The sequence below is a fragment of the Sciurus carolinensis genome, chromosome 5 (genome assembly GCF_902686445.1).
Source record: "Sciurus carolinensis chromosome 5, mSciCar1.2, whole genome shotgun sequence".
In the NCBI taxonomy this organism is placed as follows: Eukaryota; Metazoa; Chordata; class Mammalia; order Rodentia; family Sciuridae; genus Sciurus; species Sciurus carolinensis.
The window spans coordinates 146,329,422-146,349,947 of NC_062217.1; the positions used below are offsets into that span (position 1 = coordinate 146,329,422).

At 43.3% G+C, this 20,526-nt stretch overlaps 3 protein-coding genes across 6 annotated transcripts in view; 1 reads left to right on the forward strand and 2 right to left on the reverse strand.

Annotated features, from left to right (window-relative positions):
• Nucleotides 1-15,367, reverse strand: part of Mms19 (MMS19 homolog, cytosolic iron-sulfur assembly component) — a 29,641-nt gene extending 14,274 nt beyond the window's left edge. For all 3 annotated transcript variants that reach the window (XM_047552732.1, XM_047552731.1, XM_047552729.1), the window contains exons 1-7: nt 15,211-15,367; nt 4,915-4,963; nt 2,409-2,509; nt 1,498-1,583; nt 1,052-1,126; nt 583-652; nt 82-210 (exon numbers count right to left, since the gene is read on the reverse strand). In XM_047552732.1, coding sequence (XP_047408688.1) covers nt 82-210; nt 583-652; nt 1,052-1,126; nt 1,498-1,583; nt 2,409-2,509; nt 4,915-4,963; nt 15,211-15,325 — 625 coding nt within the window. In that variant the 5' untranslated portion in view covers nt 15,326-15,367. The remainder of the gene's footprint in view (nt 1-81; nt 211-582; nt 653-1,051; nt 1,127-1,497; nt 1,584-2,408; nt 2,510-4,914; nt 4,964-15,210) is intronic.
• A 77-nt stretch (nt 15,368-15,444) lies between these two features.
• LOC124985785 (basic proline-rich protein-like) lies at nt 15,445-16,156 on the reverse strand. Its single transcript, XM_047554394.1, has 2 exons — nt 15,729-16,156; nt 15,445-15,667 (listed from the first exon to the last, which is right to left on the reverse strand). The coding sequence occupies exons 1-2, from the start codon at nt 16,154-16,156 to the stop codon at nt 15,445-15,447; spliced, it is 651 nt and encodes a 216-aa protein (XP_047410350.1).
• Ubtd1 (ubiquitin domain containing 1) overlaps nt 15,695-20,526 on the forward strand; it is a 52,641-nt gene continuing 47,809 nt past the window's right edge. Inside the window, exon 1 of one of the 2 annotated variants that reach the window (XM_047553035.1) lies at nt 15,695-16,248. In XM_047553035.1, coding sequence (XP_047408991.1) covers nt 16,179-16,248 — 70 coding nt within the window. In that variant the 5' untranslated portion in view covers nt 15,695-16,178. The remainder of the gene's footprint in view (nt 16,249-20,526) is intronic. The other variant, XM_047553037.1, reaches the window with a different exon arrangement.

Consider the following 20,526-nt stretch of genomic DNA (forward strand, 5'->3'; position numbering starts at 1 on the left):
CAGAGAAAGAATGAGGTTGAATTATCAGTTTCATTCATCTAACAAGCTCTAGTCAGCTAATTCACGGCCACTAAGACATACCCAGGCTATAGTCCTTGGAAATGAGATCATGGACGATGCGGAAAGCCACCAGAAGATTACGGGGATCCTTTTCCCCATCCATCACCTGGATGAAGCCAAATGTGAAGTCAGCTCCTAGGCCCTTTAGCTCTGGGAAGGAGAGAACAAGGTCACTACTGTCCCACGGGATAGAAACTTCAGACTTTCTCCTAGGAGGCCTGTATTCTCTTTCTGTTATCACTTGCTCCCCTTTCCTGCTTCTCAGAATAGACCTCTATTGTCTTCCTATCTCAAGACAAGTACTCAGTAAAGGGATGTGCAAATATATACAAATATATAATTTTAGAGATAAAAATTTAAAAGCCTTTACAATGCAGAAGTGGGGAACAGACCCCCAGTCGCCCTTTATAATTCTGAGTACTGGCTCTTCTATATAATCCCCAGGCTAAAATGCAACCTATTAATGGGGAAAAAAGTATCATGTACTCACTTTCAGATGTTCCAGTGAGTCCAGCCTCTTACCTTCTTCCCGGGTTCGCATGAAGTTGGTGATGATACTGTAGACTGTGTGTCGGTCTACCTGGAGCAGGGACTTGAGGGTAGGGCAGAAAGGAAATGAAAGAAGAAAGTGCTGAAAAAGACCTCAGCTGATACAACCACTTCTGTTTCATAATCTCTAAATGGCCATCTCTCTTTATACCAGCATGAGATCAACCTAAGAGTAATTGTAGAGAGAGTATGGCTACTGACAAGCATGGCAGTGATGTCTTTCTTTATGTCTTACTTTCTCTTTAGGCTAAGAGGACACAGGTCAGACATAATGGCATGCATCCCTCCCTCTCCATATTTAGTAAGAACGAATACCATATAAACAAGGGCACAAGACCTGAAAGAGTTCAGAATTTAGAAAGCAATATGTTTTGCCATCTAATTCTAGTTACATTAAAGGGTAAGAGAAGACGAGAATACCACTGTGACAGTCATTACTCACCTGTACATGTACTTCCTGGAAGATGGCTTTAAGCACAGACACAGCGAGCCCAGGAGGCAGGGCCACACACAGGCTCTGGGGGCAGAAGGGAAGACATGTGAACACTGATGGAATTATAGCACTCTCTCCAAGACACAATCTAAAAGAGGCCTTGTTAGCTATACTGGGAATCACAACATCCTGGTTTAGGAGGAAATACCAACAGGAACTTTCTCCATCTAGCTGAGAAGTTTTCTGCAGGTCCTTCCAGTTGAGCTGAATTCCAGTCCCCCAAAGGTTACTTTTACTCCTTGGAGTAAAAACTTAAATAGAGCTGGCTAACACTAATATAGTCGCACATTTGGGTCTCTGTCCTTTAGCACGTAAAGCCTTACCCTCAGAAAGCAAGGAGAGAACTGGACAAGGGCTCCCGTGAACACAGTTAGGTAATGAAAAGGAGAACTCACAAGTGCCCTCAAACCCTGCAGGACAGAAGGGATCACAAGATGATGGTCCTTCAGTCGGTTCTCATAGAACAGGATCAGATGTACCACTGCACAAACCAGATTCAGCCATTAGTTTATGCAGGCATAAGGAAGGCCCACCAGTTTTCGCTCCTTCCCTCTGTAAGGCTGTTCCAGTCTGGGTTTCACTAAAAATATTCTCCTTCACCAGGAGATATATTCCATGCCTTCCCACATCTGATGGTGGCTTGACCTGATGAGTCAGGAAAGTAAGGGAACACCTCTTTAATAATTCTCACATAGGTCCACAGTGAAACCCATTCTCAGCTCCAGATCTGTCTACAGATCTTTTTCTTTTTTCTTTTTCCTTTTTTTTGGAGCTGACTGAATCCAGGGCCTCATATGCTCCACCACTGAGTTACACTCCAACTCCCTAAAAGATGTGTTCTTGTTTTTTTGGTGCTGGGGAATAAACCCAGGGGCTGCAAACTTTTCTTCTTAAAGGGCCAGATAGCATTATAGGTTTACAGGACATGGTTTCTATTGCTATTATTCAAATCTATCACTCTAACCTAAAAACAATGTAGACAATAGATAATTAAATGGTTGTGGCTATGTTCTGACAAAACTGTAGTTTTCTTCTCCAGCTAGGACACAGTACTGGAAACACTACTTTGTTCATTTGATAGACTGGGGAAGATACACTGAAAAAATTATCTAAGGCTAAAGTTGAAACCCATGTGTCTCATGGCTCAATTTTTACCACTGCAGCCAATATACCAGTGAGGAATGGAGACCTTGAATTAAGAGTTTATAGGTATGCTACAACCTCCCTCCCTAAAAAGTTGATTTGAATAGGCAGAGGATGCCTTGGCTCAGCAATCTGGGAAGATTCCTACTAGTGATGACAGTACCTTCCTTTTCCAGGAGCAATGAGTGGCACTGGAGTAGCACCTGTGACAAAAGTTGGATCCCTCGTGCCCGAGTTCGGGGTTCTGGATTCTCTAGAGAGGATCTGGAAGAAAATGGGATAGAGACAGTCTGTTATTAACCAGTTCAAATCTCTAAAGTAAGACATACTCTGCAACTGGTCATACTCAGACCCTGGGCATAGAAGCAGAGTCAAGCCCTATTAAAAGAGTAAAAACATTCTAAAAAGGTGCTCCTGAGGTAGCAAAATTATAGATAACCAATAAGAACTGAAGCCTGAAAAACTGATCCCCATATGGATCTGGCATTAATAGAGGCACATGTGACACTACAGCCAAGAGAAGTTTCTGTTTCCAGGCACTCCCACCTTGACACCTAAGAGGATTTGTGCTTATCCTCTTCTCCCCAGGGATATGATTGTGACCCCTGAAACAGAACTTAGCAGCTACCCACAAGACTCGAGATAACTGGCAGCTGCATCTTCTAGCAAAAGAGGAGAATGGGTATATTTTGGTAGATAATTGCTAAGGAAACAAATGCTGAGAACCACCACCAAGGTCCTAGGGTGAAAATAACAACACACACACAAAAAGTCACAACGCAAAATCCCCAAACTTTATAACTGAAAGGTTACAAAGATGGCCAAAATAAAGGTTTTAATTATGTAAACTACTGATATGGGAGAAGCTGAAGCAACAAGGTGATTTACCTTCAAAATAGCTCTATAGAGATAACACTTAAATGTACTAGATACAACATAAGCAGGAACAAGCAGGAAGTGAATTCCTGGAGAGAAGCTGGCCACGAGTTACAGTAAACCTCAAGGATAGAGGCATGCAACAGGAATAAGGGGGCAAAAATAAGATCCCTTCTGACGGGGTATCTAGGATAGAAACTTGTAGGAAGATTTCTGCTCAGAAAGTAGAAAATTATGCATTTCAGCATTCATAAATGAATCAAGGCACACAAATGCTCATAGCAGCATTATGCAGAATATCCAAAAAGTGAAAACAATCCAGATGTACATCAATTTAAGAATAACTTAAGTTAAACAAAATGTTGTGAGTCTGGGCTGGGGAGATAGCTCAGTTAGTAGAGTGCTTGCCTTGCAAGCATAAGGCCCTGGGTTCAATCCCCAGCACCGTAAAAAAAAAAAAAAAAATGTTGTGTGTTTATACAATGGGGTATTATGCATCCAACAATGAAATGTATAACTGATACATAATACATGGATGAACCTTGCAAATATGCTCAGTGGAAGAAGTCAGCCATAAATGTCATATATTATATGATTTCATGTATACAAAATTTCTAAAATAAGGCATATTCCTAGAGATTGCAAGGGCTGGGAAGGAGGAAGGAGTAATGGATGCTCATGAGCATAAGTTTCTTTTTGGAGTAATGAAGATGTGCTAAAATTGATTTTGGGGGGGAAATCCATAAATCTATAAACATACTAAAAGTCATGGAATTAGGAACTTCAAAATGGTGAATTATGCTGGGTGTGGTGGTGCATGCCTGCAATCCCAGCAACTGGAAGGTTGAGGCAGGAGGATCACAGTTGGAGGCCAGCCTCAGCAACTTAGTGAGACTGTATCTCAAAACAAAACAAAAATAGACTGGGAATGTACAGTTCAGTGGCAAAGCACCCCTGGGTTCAATCCTCAGTAACAAAACAACAACAACAAAAAGTAAATTTTATATGTGCATTATATCACCATGAACTATTATTAAAAAAAAAAAAAAAAAAAAAAAAGAACCAAGGACACAAGAATGTATACCAAAAGGTCTACAGAAATGGTCTGTTATGTGGGAGAAATGCCTCGTAGGTGATTCAGGTTTTTAAATTTCCCACATTTTCTAGTTTTCCCTCTTGTTTCAGAAGACATGATGGGTGTGACAGTTAATAACCCCTGATAATAAGACTTACCAATTTAAATGGCCTGCCAGTGTAAAATATGAGGAAGGCAGGTATTGGACAATAAACACATATTTTCTCTGGAGCATGGAACCCCAGAATTTAAAAACACTGCTTTTAGCTGTTTCCCTAAGCCTTTTCCCTCAGTGGTGAACTGGTGTGAGGGTCTGCCTTCTGGTCACTTTCTAGACAGGGTCCATAGCTTGTCTGCTTCAGGTCCAGGTCAACCAGATCCTGTAGAGATTGGATGAGCCTAAAGAAGTACAAAAGGAATCCTTACTCTAATTAAACAACAGTGGATGGCCTTCAACCAACCACCTTGCCCCAACTTGTGGGCACTGTGTACCTATAAGCTATGTGCTTCTTAACACTATCCTAAGCTTCAGTCAGGCAGCATGGAACTTTTTAAGGAGAAACAATTCAAAGATGTAAGCTTAGACTGAAATATTGGTAGGTGGGGTTTTGGGATATGGGAGAAAAATCAGGCTCCAGGAAAGCAGCAATACACAAAAATAATTTTCTCAGAGTTCATAGGTAGGGCTGAAAGAGCATTCTAGAACAGAGACTCTTACCCAAGGGCTTCCACCACTTGTAACACTGTATAGCTGCCAGATTTCACATCTAGAGGAAACAAGAGAAAGAAATTATGAAAAAACAAAAACAAAACCCCTATTACAGGGTTCCATTGCTCTAAATATCAGTGCTTCCTGCCTACCCTAGGCATGATACCATGGGGCCCACTGTACTTGCCAAGAACCCCCTCCTAGATAACCTAGATAAGAAGTATTACAGTAACACTTCAAATATGCAGCTTCAAGTATAAAAACTAAAAAGAAAGTATGTCATTTGGAAATGATGTGTTTACAATAAATTCAAGAGAAATATAAAGTAAAATAATTTGTTATGATAGCTAGGCACAAAATTAATATTATGAAATTCAAAACTGTCACATATCTATTGTAAAATGACTTAGTGGTGGAAAATTCTATTTTTGTGTAGAGAGGTAGTGAGAGAAAGAGAGAAAGAGAGAGAGAGAGAGAGAGGAGAGAGAGAGGAGGGAGGGAGGGAGAAAGAGGGAGAGAGAGAGAGAGAGAGGAGAGAGAAAATGAACATACACCTAGATATAAACTTAGCAAAAATAAATAAGTAAATCTGGGTATATATACAAAGAAAATGAAATCTATATCTGAAGAGGTGTTTGTACTCCAAGTTCACTGAAACATTATTCATAATAGCCAAGATCTGAAAACAACACTGAAGAAGTTATATACACACTGATAATGGGACATCTAAAAGCAGAATAGCAGAATGTGCAAGGTGGGTGCACACTTGAAGTCCCAGTTACTTGGAAGTCTGAGGCAGGAGGATCACAAGTTCCAGGCCAAACTGAACAACTTTGTTGGATCCTGTCTCAAAATAAAAATAAGAAGGGCTAGGGATGTAGGCTCAGTCAGTGGCAGAGTGCTCGTCTAGCATGTACAAGGCCTTGCAAATAAATACATGAATGCAGCATGGGGATAAAAATAGTGTGTACAGTATGTACAGATTACTGTTTTTAAAGTGGGAGGATTGTTCTTATTTACATGTCTGAAAAAAATACAAGGGAATAATAACATTAGTTGCTTCAGAAAGACAATGAATAGCTATGGATTAAGAGGTAGACTTTTTTGTTTGTTTTTTTAAAATCTGGCACTTGGGATTGAACTCAGAGGGCACTAATCCACATCCCCATTCCCTTCTATTTTTTGAGACAGAGTCTTGCTAAGTTGCTGAAGCTGGCTTCAAACTTGTGACCCTTCTGCCTCAGCCTCCCAAACTGCTGGGATTACAGGTATGCACCATTGCATCCAGCAAGAACAGTAGACTTTGCAATGAAATGGTTTATTTTGGAATAATTTTAGATTTATAGAAAAGTTATTAATATAACCTTAACCCAATTTCTAAAATCTTATATGGTACATTTGTTAAACCACATACATTTGTTAAAATTAAGAGACTCCCAGGTGTGACAGCACACACCTATAATCCCAGTGACTTGGGAGGCTAAGGTAGGAAGCTCACAAGTTCGAGGCCAGCCTCAACAACCTAGTGATGCTCTAAGCAACTTAGTGAGACCCTTTCTCAAAATAAAAAGGGCTGGGGATATAGCTCAGTGATAAAGCACCCCTGGACTAAATCCCCAGTACAAAAAAACCAAAAACCTAAGAGATTAGTACTGCTACATACATGACTTTAACTAAACTCTAGGTTTTATTCAGGTTTCACCAGTTTTCCACTAATGCCATTTTTTTGTTTCAGGATCCAATAAAGGACACCACATTGCCATATCAGGAGTCCTTAGTGTCTTCTAGTTTGTGAAAATTTTCTTACCTTTCCTTGTTTTTCATGACCTCAATAATTTAAAAGATGCACGTTTTCAAGAATATCAAAGACATGAAATACCATTTTCCTCACATCATATCTGGGGTACAACATGGCTTCTCTACCACTGGTGAGGCTCTGATCACTCTCAGTCATGGTACAACCACCAGGTCTTTGCACTATATAGTTACTATTTTCCTTTCTGATACTTTTTTCTTTAGAAAGGAGTCTTTAAGTCTAGCCCCATTCAAGGAGGAGGGGAAGAATTCAAGGAGGAGGGGAAGAATAAGCTCCTGGAGAGAGGAATACCTACCTATATTATTTGAAATTCTTCTACAAAAGAATTCAGGCCAGGCATGGTGGCACATACTAGCAATTTGGTAGGCTGAGGCAAGAGGATCTCAAGTTCAAAGCTAGCCTCAGCAACTTAGTGAGACGCTGTCTCAAAATAAAAAATAATAAAAAGAACTGAGGATGTGGCATAATGGGTTCAATCCCAGGTACCAAAATAAAATTAAAAATTAAAAAGAATTCAGCTATTTATTGTATCAGTATAGATTCATACAGACTTTAATAATTTGGGTAACAATTCAATAAATATAATCTAATTTATTAATACCCAAATAAATAAAAGGTTACTTATATTGTTGTTCAAGTTGTTCCATCTTTGGCCATTGAAAAAATACTAAAGTAAGGTTGGCTCATATGTCCCTTTGATATGATCCATGTTTTTATTTCTTGAGAACTTTTTTACTTTCTAGCCCTATAAAACAGTATAGGTTCATCTTGCAATTTCCCTGCTCTATCCTTTTTTCCAAGAAGCCCTGTCTTTTTGTTTTTTTAAATGGTATTTAGAAACCAAGATATGCTCACTGTTAAGATGACACCATTTCTAAGCCTGCTCAGCACAGAGCTGGGAAATGTATATATGTAGCCTAACCTACATTACACAAATATCTATCACTATTTCTCTACCTGTTCATATATATTAGTCTAATCTGAAGATCATATTAAAGTCTTTAACTCTAATCCTGGGTTCATTCTAGCCTTCCCCCTTTGCTTACGTGTAATTTCTTCCTGATAGTGAGAAAGCTGATTCCCATTATCTACCATTTATTATTTGTTAAATCCTGGCATAGGCTATACAGTATATTTAGAATTATCAACCACCCTGAGAAACAAATTTATAGGGCTAGAGGTGTAGCTCAGCGGAGTAGTGGCTTACCTATCAAGTATGAGGTCCCAGTTTCAATCCTCAGCACCACAAAAACAAAACAAAATGTATAAACAGAGTAGTGTTCATGTATAGTTTTGTCTTTTGGTGTTAAGAAATAAAAAACAAAATACTGTTTTCCAAAGTTATCCAGGTTAACTCTTTCCCCCGACCCTCTTCAGGTGAGGATATGTCATACACTAGTAATATGGATAGGTTCAGTTGTTACAGTCTGCATTCCATCTTGGAGGGACACTTCTTGCTCTATTTTACTTTGGCACTTTTTGATTGTTGTACCAGGAAAATATATTACTTAGCAATTTTAGCAGTACAAAAGTAACAGACAGACCTAACAGAGGCTTTTTAGTTTACAATTTCAAGGGAGAAACAAAGAGCAAAAGGTTATCTTCATAAGGGTTTATTAAGAAATTTATTAGGGCTGGGGATATAGCTCAGTTGGTAGAGTGCTTGCCTTGCAAGCACAGGGCCCTGGGTTCAATCCCCAGCACCGCCAAAAAAAAAAAAAAGAAGTTTATTAACTTCATAAGAGTAACAAAGAGGAGTTCCAGCTAATGAAGGTATGGTGTGCAGGGAATTACTTTCAGGAACCTGTTCTGGGTTCCTAACTCAACTGCTTCTAAATGTAGGACCTTAGCTAATCACCTCTTGCTAACAAGGGGGAAAAATGAAAAAAAGGCTTGAGAGCAAACTCTAAGCCTCCAGTTGCCCTTAAGGCTCTGGTCTCAGGGCAACAGCTGTGAGCTGAGCTAGACAGAAGCTCACTCTGGTACTAGAGTAAGAAGTCCAAGCAGGCTGAGGAAAGGAGAGCTCTAGTTAGTATTCACAGCTCGTGACTGGCACCAATTTAGACATCAGGCACTCTTAGCCCTACTTGTGCCAGGATGTGGAAGGCCCAGCTGCTGCTTCAACTCCTGAGAAAGAGCCAAGGGAAAAAATGAGCAGACTGGAGGGTGGGGGAAGGGGCAGGAGTCAGACTCACAGGACAAACAAACTAAGGAACTGATGGTTGGGTTCCATGCCCGATTCTTTAAGTGTAACACTTCCATGAAGAGAAATACCTATTTCTTGGTTAGGAGCCACAAAAAAGCACTTTATGCTGGGTACAGTGGTGCATGCCTGTAATCCCAGCAGCTCAGGAGGCTGAGGCAGGAGGATTGTGAGTTCAAAGTCAGTCTCAGCAACTCAGCAAGGTCCTAAGCAACTCAGTGAGACTTTATCTCTAAATAAAATAGAAAAAGGGCTGGGACATTGCTCAGCGGTTAAGCGCCCTTTGGTTCAATCCCTGGTACCAGAAAAACCCCAAAAAACAAAAAAAAAAAGGTTTCCATCAGCAAAGGAAATTTCATTACACCTCTACGAATCAACTCTCACTCCCAGAGGTTGCCTCAAATTTTATAATTGAAAATAACTTCTGGGCTGGGGATATAGCTCAGTTGGTAGAGTGCTTGCCTTGCAAGCACAAGGCCCTGGGTTCAATCCCCAGCACCGCAAAAAACCAAACTTCTTCAGTATTCAGCATACATCATTCTGAAATTGGCTCCTTTATTCTTACAAAGAAACATTTATTGGCATGGATTCCTTATATCCCAATACATGGGTGAACTCTCCTGATGGAGCCCTTTAGTCTGCAAAACTTTCACAAGAATCCCAACTTGAATTAATGCAGTACATTTAAAAGGGAGGGGGAGGTCTAAAATAGTACAAAATTAGGGAAAAAAAATAAGGTTATCATACCACAGTAAGATTAAGAAAAATGGGAAGTAAGCTAGCAAAAAAAATATACAGAATAGGTATTTTGGGGATGTTTTCACAGAGTTGACTAAATTTAACATTCCAGTTCACCTCAGAAATGTCTTTCAAATATGAAAACTTCTTTTCATTCCTATAACCAGACTATATAGTGACTGCTGTCAAAAAGCCTTACACTTTTTGCTGTGATGAAAATGTTAATGAATGTTTAGATTATGGAACATTGGTGAATTAAAAACAAACAAAAAACTGCAAAACTGTTCACTTAAAATTATTGAAGTGGAGCTGTGCATGGTGGTGCATGCCTGTAATCCCAGCTACTCTGAAAGCTGAGGGAGGAGGATTGCAAGTTCGAAGCTAGTCTCAGCAATTTAGCAAGGCTCTAAGTGACTTTTTTTGGAGTGATCCTGTCTCAAAATAAAAAATAAAAAAGACTGGGGATGTGGCTCAGTGGTTAAGTTCCCCTGGGTGAAATCCCCAGTACCAAAAATAAAATAAAATAAAAAATAAAAAGATATAAATGCAGACAGGGAGCAAGGTGTGGTGGCACACACCTACAATCGCAGATAGATACTTCAGAGACTAGAGAATTGAGGTCACCTTGGGCAACTCAGTGAGACCTTGTTTCAAATTGGAAAAAAAAAAATTAGAAAGGTTGGGGATGTAGCTCTGTGGTAGAGTGCCCCTAGGTTCAATCTCCAATACCACAGTAAAAAAGAAAAACATATCAGGGAGTTTTGTGGGTTTTTTTGTTTTTCTGTTTGTTTTGGTACTGGGGATTGAACCCAAAGGTGCTTTACCACTGAGCCACAGCCCCAGCTCTTTTATTAATTTTGAGACAGGGTCTGGCTAAATTGTCAAGGTTGGCCTCAAATTTGTGATTCTCCTTTCTCTTCCTACTGTTGCTGGAAGTAAAGGCATGAGACACCATGCCCAATGACAGGGAGCTTTTAAGGAGCCCACAGTCTGGTGGGGCAGTAGAGACTGAAATAATCAGTGGTGGGTAAGGTGGCACATACCTGTAATCCTAGCAACTCAAGAAGGTAAGGTAGGAGGATCTCAGGTTAAAGGCCAGCCTTGGTAACTTGGGGAGACCCTGTCTCAAAAATAAAAAATAAAAAGGGAAGCCAGGCATGGTGGTGCACGCCTTTGATCCCAGCAGCTCAGGAGGCTAGGCAGGAGGATCTCAAGTTCAAAGACAGCCTCAGCAAAATCGAGGTGCTAAGCAACTCAGTGAGACCCTGTCTCTAAATAAAAAATACAAAACAGGGCTGGGGATGTGGTTCAGGGGTTGAGGGCCCCTGAGTTCAATGCCTGGTACCCCCACCCCCTGCAAAAAGGGAGGGAAGGGAGCTGGCTGGAAAGAGGAAAGAGGAAGGAGAGGTACTGGGGTCTGAATTAGAACAAGATATAGTCCATGCTTGCATAATTATGTCAAAATGGATTCACTGTCATGTATAACTAAAAAGAACAAACAACAATTAAAATAAATAAAAGGGGATGTAGCTCAGCTCAGTGGTAAAATGTCCTTTGGATCAATCCCTAGTAACACAAACCAAACACACACGTCAATCACAACCTAACAATTTCAGTGTCACCACAGTGATAGAAACAGAGACTGGGTTAACAAAAGAAATGAGTAAAATTCCTGGGTTTATAGACCAAAGATTACTAACTTTAAGTGATTAATCTTTTAACACTATAAGTACTCCCAAATGAAAATAACCAGAATACCTGGGAATACTGTTAAATTGGACTTGAACTTTTGGGATGAAAGAAGCTAATAAAGAGTTCATTTTCCTGAGGGTAGACTTCCTGGTATTATGAACAAAAATAAGTTCTTTCCCTTTCTAGCAGGCCTAAGTTTTCCCGGTATGTTCAAGATTTACTTTTTACAGATGGACTTACTAGCATCTTTTAGCTCCCCACTTTCCTCAGTAGGGAACTAATTCATGTGGGGTACAGAGGAGTCCTCAAAGGAGTATTTATGAGGTCACTGACCTAGAGGGCACAATCAGATCTCTGTCTGATGGAGTTATAGTCTCTTGAGAATCTAGAGTGGCAACCCAAGGCAGTGTGGGCAGGTCTGGGGTAATGCAGGAGGATTCATAGGAGCCAGAAAGAGAGAAATGTCTCAGGAGTAGGTTCCAAACAGGTTCTCAAATGCCCTTTTTGCTGTTGATGCCACAGACATTTCTCCAAACTATGAGCTATTCTTCTTTAATGATTTTTCACTTCACCAATAGTGGCCTACCCTGGCAATTATGTATATGGGAAAATACAATACTATAAAAAGGACTGAAACAAAGGAAAATCCAAATACCTTGAGAGGGAAAAATTATATTCACCACCTGCAAATTCAACATGTCCAAAAATCATACTCTCCAAAATCAGCTCCTTTTCCAACTTCCTTTTATGGAGAGAATACTTCCCTTTATATTTATACTCAGGCTCAAAACTTTGGAGACATTCTGGGCTCTTTCCTTCAAGCCTCATAACTGGTTTGACCTCAAATTCCAGATTCTTCCTTCGACATCTCTCACTCCATTCACATAGGCAGTTTCTTCCTCCCAGTACTGCGAACTGAACCCAGGTCCTCATGCATGCCTGGCAAGCATCTACCACTAAGCAACACCTGCAGCCCTTTCTAATTTTGTTTTGAGACAGGGTCTTGCATTAAGTTTCCGAGATTGGCCTCAAACTTGTGATCTGCCTGCCTCAGCCTCCCAAGTAGCTGTGATTTCAGGCATGTACCACCACACATGGCTACATGAGCAATTTTTATTGTGATTCTAGGAGATACTGGTGGTAGAGAACGAAGGGAACGATTTGGAGATGTGCACAGACATAGCTACTAAACGAGTCTGCTAATAAATACATGACTGATTGAGAAATAAGTATTACAAAGATTCGGAAGTGTAAGATGTTTGGGGCAACATTCAATCTGGACTTTGATTCCAACATCTAACCTAGATCAGAAGTAGTGGAGGGAAATGGGAAGGACAGCACTCAGGGGATAAGGTGGCTGCTGGGAACTAAATGTCCAAGAGAGGAATAGTGAAAATGAAGGCTGACATTAAGTAGTGGCAGCCTTTGAACACCTGCCTGAGAGGTCTTAACTCTGGGCTTCCAGGTCATTTCCCTTCCATTGTTTACTCCTTTTTTACAACTGACACCTACTTTTCCCTAGGTCCAAAGCAAATTTGGTGGCAGATGCCTTTATGATCACAGGTGTTCCTTCTGCATTTATAATTTGTAGGAGAGGCTGCTGCTGCAAATGGCTGAACAGGAAGCTGACTGGTCCCTTTAGCACTAACAGAGATTGATATAGGCTAGAGGATCAGAAAGCAAAAACTGTCAACCTTCCACAAACCTAACTATGGCTGTGATCTAAGATAGAGAATACTAAATTAATCCTTTCCAAATCTGCTTTCATTTTATGGCTCTGCTTGCTCAAGGATCTACAATGACTCTATTACCTACAATAGGTCATTCAAATCCTTTGGTCCAAAAGACAAGGTTATGCATAATCTAACCCCATCAAACCTTTTCAGTCTCATCGATCACTACTTCTCTGTAACAACCTTCTTTACTTTAGATGGCTAAATTACAAAATGGCTGATGTTACAGAGAGTTAGCTGAGTTGAGTTAAAGTAGACAACAGTTTAGGTCATTTTTTTCGGGCATAAATAAAATTATGTTACAAGAATAATTTTAAGAACTTAGCTGTCAGGCACAGTGGCCATGCCTATAATTCCAGCAGCTCTGGAGGCTGAGACAGGAGGACTGTGAGTTCAAAGGCAGCCTCGACAACTTAGTGAGATCCTAAGCAATTCAGTGAGACCCTGTCTCTAAATAAAATATAAAAAAGGGTTAGGGATGTGGCTCAGTAGTTAAGCACCTTTGAGTTCAATTCCCAGTACCGGTAGAAGGGAAAAAAAAAAAAAAAAAAAAAAAAGAACTTAGCTGTCTTTTCAAAATGTAAAAGAAGAATCACAAACAACAATAATGTTCTTTACCTTGGTAGTAGATGAGACTGTTTTAGCTACAAACAATGAATATATATTTTGGACAGTATAGTTCATTGGATATAAACATTATACCAAGATAAACTGTAAACAAATGCTAGTCAATGATGTGCCAAAGTACTCAGACATAAGTGTACTGATACTTAAACAATTTAAATGGATGGATAAGTATATGATAAAGCAAGTTACAGAAAAATGTTAATGGTAGGATCCAGGTGGTGGGTGTTTCTTATAAGACTGTTCAGATTTTTGCTGAATGTTTGAAATTTTTCATAATAAAACATTGTAAAAACCACACTGACAACACACTTTACATACTAATTGTAAGCACTGATAACACACTATACTTTCTAAAGTTGTAATATGATAAGCTTAGTGGTAGCACTGGGCATTGCCCACTGAAGCTTCCAAAGCAACCTGCACAAATCTCTTAGAGCTTGGTTGTCTCTTCAACCACATTATATGTTCTTGGTGGTCACAGATCTAATCTAACTTGCTTTGCATCATATTTGGAGACTAATATGTGTTCAATATAGTGAAATGATTTGAATGAAAGGAGAATATTGCTAAGGTCCAGTGTTATGTTTCTAGTAGATTCATTATTCATTTGACACCTAAAAGTTAATCTGTTCAATTTGCAACAGAAACTTGCCCTTTACTTTTCCCCAAGCGTGCAAAACTTCCCCAAATAAATACTTTAAAAAACCTTATCTGTGCTCATTTTGTATTCCTTGAAACTTGAATGTGAAAGCCTAACATTCGATAATTTTTTAGGTTTGTTTTCCCCCCAACCCTTAAAAAAGCTAAGTCAGAATTCCAAAGTGGCCTGGAATTTGTTTTATTCAAATTTTGGAGTGTTGGAACTAAGGATTCCTGAACTGGTCAAAAGTAGGAAACTGGAGATCTGGGAAGAAGATAAATGACACATAAAAAGTCGTGAAGCAAATTAATTGAGAACACTAAGGCACAGAATAAAATCTTATCTCTAATTCCCCGGAGATTGGTTCCTCTTCTCCTCCTCCCTCGGATTACAGCCAGTCAGAGAGGGGGCCATCGGCCACTCCCAGGATGCCACGCGACAGGAGCGGATGCCTCCGAACATCCATCTCCCCACGTCAACATCACACAACGTGTCTCGTGGCGTGAGCTACTAGTTCCGATCTGAAGAGAGGAGTTCGAGTCCAAGCTCCCCCTCCTATCTGGTCGGTAACCCAGGGCAAGTCTTTTGCCCTCGCCGGGCCTCAGTTTCCTTACCTGTGAAATGTAATGGTGTTCTATAACTGACTAGAGGGAGAGGAGGAGCGTAAAGACGCTTTAACAAAGATGCAACTGACTCTACTTGTTATGGCTTTCAAGCTCGCGATGCTCACCAAGCAGCCTGAGAACAATCTCTCAAAGTCACCTCTGTCCCTCACTCCCTTCCCACCCCGCGCTGGTGCTGAGGCCGCCTCCCTCCAGTCGGCCATGTAGAAGCCACGCGGCGCTGCCAGCCGTACCTGCAGCCACCTGGTCAGCGGGACCCTCCTGCTGACCCATGACGAAGTCTTGCACGAGGCCCCACAGGGCGCCCGTAGGCGACGCCGCCGCCTCCAGAGCGGCGGCGGCAGCCATGACGCGCACCCGAGACGGTGGGAGGGGAAGTAGGAGGTGGTAAAAGAAGGACCTCTCCGCGCACGCGTCTTCTGAGCCAATTGCTGGGCGAAGGCCGAGGGGGCGGGACGCTCTCTGGATCACGTGCCTGCCGGCTCCGGGCCAGGCAGTTCCAGGGAGGGACGGGACGGCCCCTCCCCGAGGGGCGGGGCCTGAGGTTGGGGCGGTGGCGCGTAGAAGGGAGGAGGCTGCTCCGCACGCAGCCGGGGGCCATTGAGGGCGAATAATTCCCGGCCGGGCTCCCCGGGAGACCGGCGGCGGGGCGGGCACCTGGTTGGGTGGGGCCGGGGGGCGGTGCGCACCCTGGGGGAAGCCAATGAGAAAATCAGGCCCGGCCCGAGGGGCGGTGCTGTCAGTCACATGCGCACCTGGGGCGGGTGGCGGCGGCGGCGCGGGCACCGCCAGCCGGCGGAAGAGAGCGGGGCCGGGCTGGGGCGGGGTTAGGCAGGTGAGTGACAGGCTCCGGGGGGCCGGCCCCAGCTGGGAGCCCCGAGCGAGCCCTGAGTAGCTGCAGCGGTGCCCGCCCCCTCTCCGCCCCTCCAGCGGGGCTGGTCTCTGGCCGGGCACCGTCGCGGGCCCCCCTGGCCCGGCCACCTGGGACTGTGTTGAGAGTCGGCCACCTCCCTCTCTCCCCTGGCCCGCAAAGTTTGTGGTGAAGCCGGCGCCGGGCAGAGCGCGCCCCGGGGGAGATCCGGGAGCGCCCGATGCCGAGCGGCAGGAGCCGTTGACCCCGGACGCCGCCGTCCGGGGCAGGAGCGCGGAGCAGTCGGCCAACCGCCGTCTCCGGTGCATGGGGACCGGCTGAGGAGCCAGCATGGGCAACTGCGTGGGGAGACAGCGCCGTGAGAGGCCGGCCGCCCCGGGACACCCCCGCAAGCGAGCAGGTAACGCCGGGGAAGTGAACAGGGCCACGTCTCCCCGCCAGTTGCCCCCCTTCTTGCCGGAGCCCTGGGGTTCCCGAGCGACCTCCCGTGGCTCCTGGTGCCTGGGATTCCTCGATGTCTCGGAGCCAGACGGAGCCCCCTCCTCAGGGCGGGGTGGCCGGGGAAGCCGAGTTGGGGCAACTGCAAGTGCTGACCCGGCTGCGAGACCAACTCGCTCCAACTGGGAAGCTCCTGGTGGGGGCGGGGGCAGGGGCAGGAAATGTTTGCAGACCGCAGTGGGGCCATGGAGGGAGGGCGCCGGGGCGAGGGCGCCGCTGGCCTGGCAGCCCCGGCTGGGGTCGGACGCCGGTCCGTCGGGGCGCGGCGCGGGCAGCCAGGCAGCCCCAGAACTCTGAGCGAGCGAGACGAGAACAGTCGCTCCTTCCAAAGACTGTGTCATTATCGGGCTGCAGATCGTGTCTGCCGGAATCCGACTTGCAAAAGCAGCGCAGGACTCTGGGAAGGAAATCTTTATTTTTCCCCGCAGGGCTTTTTCGAGCCTCCCGGCCGTCTGGGAGTTTAGGAAAGGTGGGGTGCGTGATGAGAGTCACCCTCGGGTTTGTTGGGATCCTTCCCGAGCACTAGGAATGGAATCTGTTCGCTGGTGACCCGCGAGGCCTGAGCAGCGCTGCCCCTCGCCTTCTCACTTTCTTGGTACAAGCTTCCTATCCTGGCGCTTCACCCCGGGAAGAGGTCTAGCAGTTGTTTCCCTGAGGGTGTTGCCAGGACCCTTTGAGAATGATATAATAGACTTTAGAGCTCAAAGGGATCTTCAAAACTTGTCTAGATATCTGGTAGACCTACCTCTCCCTATGTAAATATCCATATTCGGAGAGGTTGAGTAACTTTTCCAAAGTCACATAGCTGGTTAGTAGTGCAGCTGGGGCTAGAACCCCATCTTCTCTTCCACCCTGTTGCCACATACGCTTTTGTGTAAGAGAGGACACAGTCATAGTTGTTAATGAAGTGGAAACTCTCGTTGAAGTTTCCTGTCTAGTTTGCCACCAAAGGTGTGTTGCTTGGATTTCGGAAACTAGGAAGAAGAATGGGGGAGACAGGGGGAAGCACGGAAGGATGTCTGTGTGGTGGACAGGATGACTTGTTCAGGAAGAATTGTGTTTTCATAGGAAGAATGAGGTAAAACTTAACATTAAAATCCTGTTGTCTGAGTGCAACCCTGGCCATTCTTCTGCAGAGGAAAGTTGATTCTCCACTCCAAGGGCTTCCTTTTCTTTCATTCATTCATTCATTCAATAATCAAATATTTTTTGTAAGCTCAGTTCTTGATTTTATAGCATGTTTTCACTGTTGACAACCCTCTCCCACTGAAACTCTCCCTGCTTCCTTTCTTGGCATTAGATTATCTTGATTTTCCTTTCTGATCTCTCAGACTCAATATCTATCCTTCTTCTCTTTTAGGGTTGGGACACCTGTGGTCGAGTTTGATATTCTTTCTCTTTACATTCCCTCCCGAGAAATCTTATTCAATTACACACTTGTCCATTGGGAAGATCCCTACATCTTGATCTTCAACTGAAACCCCAGACCCACATCTCCAGATGCCCATGGGACACTGTGATATAGATATTCTAAGATTCAGCACCTCTAAAACTAAGCTCTGCATCTCCCCTCAACCAGCTTCCCTTCTTTATTCTATTCTTCCAGCTGCCTGACTTTTACTTTGAAGAACTCTCTCTGGCAAGTTTGTACTTCCTTGTCCTCTGCCTCCCACCCAGCTGGTCACTGGGGCCTGCTGGTTCTTCCTTTAGACATGCCTCTTCTCAAATGACTTATCCCCTTGTCATCTCAAGTCCACCTCTTCTGCCAGTCTGAAGTGAGTTCCCCACCAAGGGCAAGTTTGCCTTCAATCATTCATCAAATACCTGCACACAATGACCCCCCAGAAGGCGTTTGTCAAATTAACATGTTTTAAACCCTATAATTTCAATATCCTAAACTTTCACCTTCTCAATCCTACAAGCTCTTTCAAGGCTATTAAAATCTGACTTTGTCCTTCTAAGACTTATTTCTTTCTCTTTCCATGAGCCATCAGTATTTGCTTGTTCATTTTTCTTCCTTATTGAGATCTTTCTTTCCTTCAAGGTCCACCTCAAATTCTAGGTCCTTCTTGATTGCCTGCCTGACAACCCTACCCCCCACCCCCCCAGCAGAAGTGATTGTTTCTTCAGAGACTCCTGCAGACACATTACCTATGCCACTTACTTAACAATTATCTACTCCATATTATTAGTCATGTCTTTGATGTTCATAGCCTTGTATCAGCAACCACCGTGCAAGCCTGAAGACCTGGGTTCTCTCTTTTACTTCTGTATTTGTCTCTCTTTTTCACTCAAATGACCATGCACTCACACACTCAGCACTTAGCACAGAGACCTGTACATAGGAAGCACTCAATATTTGTTGATTTTAGAAAGCTAACCCAAGTTCACCTTGCCACCTGAATTTTTTATGTAAACATTTTAGTGAAGTATATATCTGCATTTTTTTTTTTTTTTTTTGCCTGCTAGTGAATCGTTATTTTAATTCTGTGGGTCCTGCTATGAATAGCTTTATTCATAAAGTCCAAAGCTGAGGGGAACTCTGTAGGATCACAGATTTGGTACAAGGGAAGGAATCCTTCTTAACTTCACAGCATGCATCTGGCATTCCTTTAACATCTGCAGCTTACTCTTTGACAAGGAGTAGTTTCATGTTGTAAGGCTAATGTCTAGGGCTGGAGGTGTTCCTCAGTGGTAGAGCTCTTGCCTAACACATTTGAAGCCCTCCATTCAATTTCCAGCACTGTTTAAAAAAAAAAAAAAGGGGGGGGAAAAAAAGCTAGGCGTGTGATGGTGCACACCTGAAATTCCAGCAACTGTGAGACTGAGGAGGATTGTAAGTTTGAGGCCAGCCTCAGCAACTTAGTGAGACCCTGTTTCAGAAAATAAAAAAGGCTGGGATGTAGCTAGTGGAAAAGTGCTCCTGAGTTCAATCCCCAAACAAAAAGGAAAAAAGAGAAAGAAAAAGAAAAAGACTAGTGCCTGAAATGAACTCTCCAGCCCCCACTGTGCACTATAACTCTTGCCTTTTCTTTGTCACAACTGAAATGGGAAGAAACCCTCAACAGAGCTAGAACCTGAATTCTACTCCTGGTTGTCTGTTTGGTGACCCTGGGCAAGTCATCCAGCCTCTCTGGGCCACACTTCCAATATCTCAGAAAGGGAGGGAATTATACAAGGTCATTAGAGCAGTTTTATCGTCTTCATAAAGGTGACTATTCAAAACTGGAGTAATTGAGGTGAAAACTTTTGCCTTGTAATGCCACCTTTTGTCCTTGATTCTGTCTTCTCAGTTACTTGACAGGTGAACCCCTGCCACTGGTTAGGAATTCTTGCATTGGTAGAAGGATTATGGCCCTCTCATCAAGTTTTATATTGTCACCATTTATTATTTATTTATATTGTTTCTCTGACTGTATCGCCTGTAGGCATAGGTTCTTCTCCAGATAATGTGTGTGCTTGCATGCTTCTGTGAATACTTGAGGATTTGCTCCTTTGGAGGTTCCTGCCAGCCTATACATCTATCCCAGGTGGATCAATATTTCTACCACTGACCTGGGTGGAGCAGCCCATTCCCCCAGCCACTGTCAGAAGAAATAGAGGTAGTAGAACAGGCAGGTCTCTTGCCTCGCTCCACCCTTTGAAGAATGTGGCAGGGCTGAAACCTGAATATCTGACTCTGTGATGTGCCAGGCGTATCCATTTACGTTCTGGAATCTCAGGCTCTGGGAGTACAGACCCAGGGCCCTGTTTGGGGCTGGTTGTGCTTGGCAGGGAGTCTGCTTCTTTTTGTGTGGGCAGTGTGGCTATTCTTGAGGGTGTAATTGGGCAACTTCTCCATTTGCTCAGTAAATATTTACTGAGTGGCCGGCATCTGGCTGACAGTGAACGGATATGGTCCTTGGCCACATGGAGCTTACAGTCTTGTGGGGGATGGTAAATATGCAGACAGAGAACATGATCATCTGTGTGAATCCTGTATGATCATACATATGGTTACATATTATATATGCTGGGGATGCTCAAGTTTGTAATCTCAGTCATCTTCTCCAACTCCAGCTTTGACTTTGCTGCCTTTGAACAAATCTGATATCCACAACGTCCCTCAGTTCTATGTGTCCAAACCAGAATGAACCCCCGCTTCCACCCCTCATGCTCCCCTCATCATTCCTATCTCAAT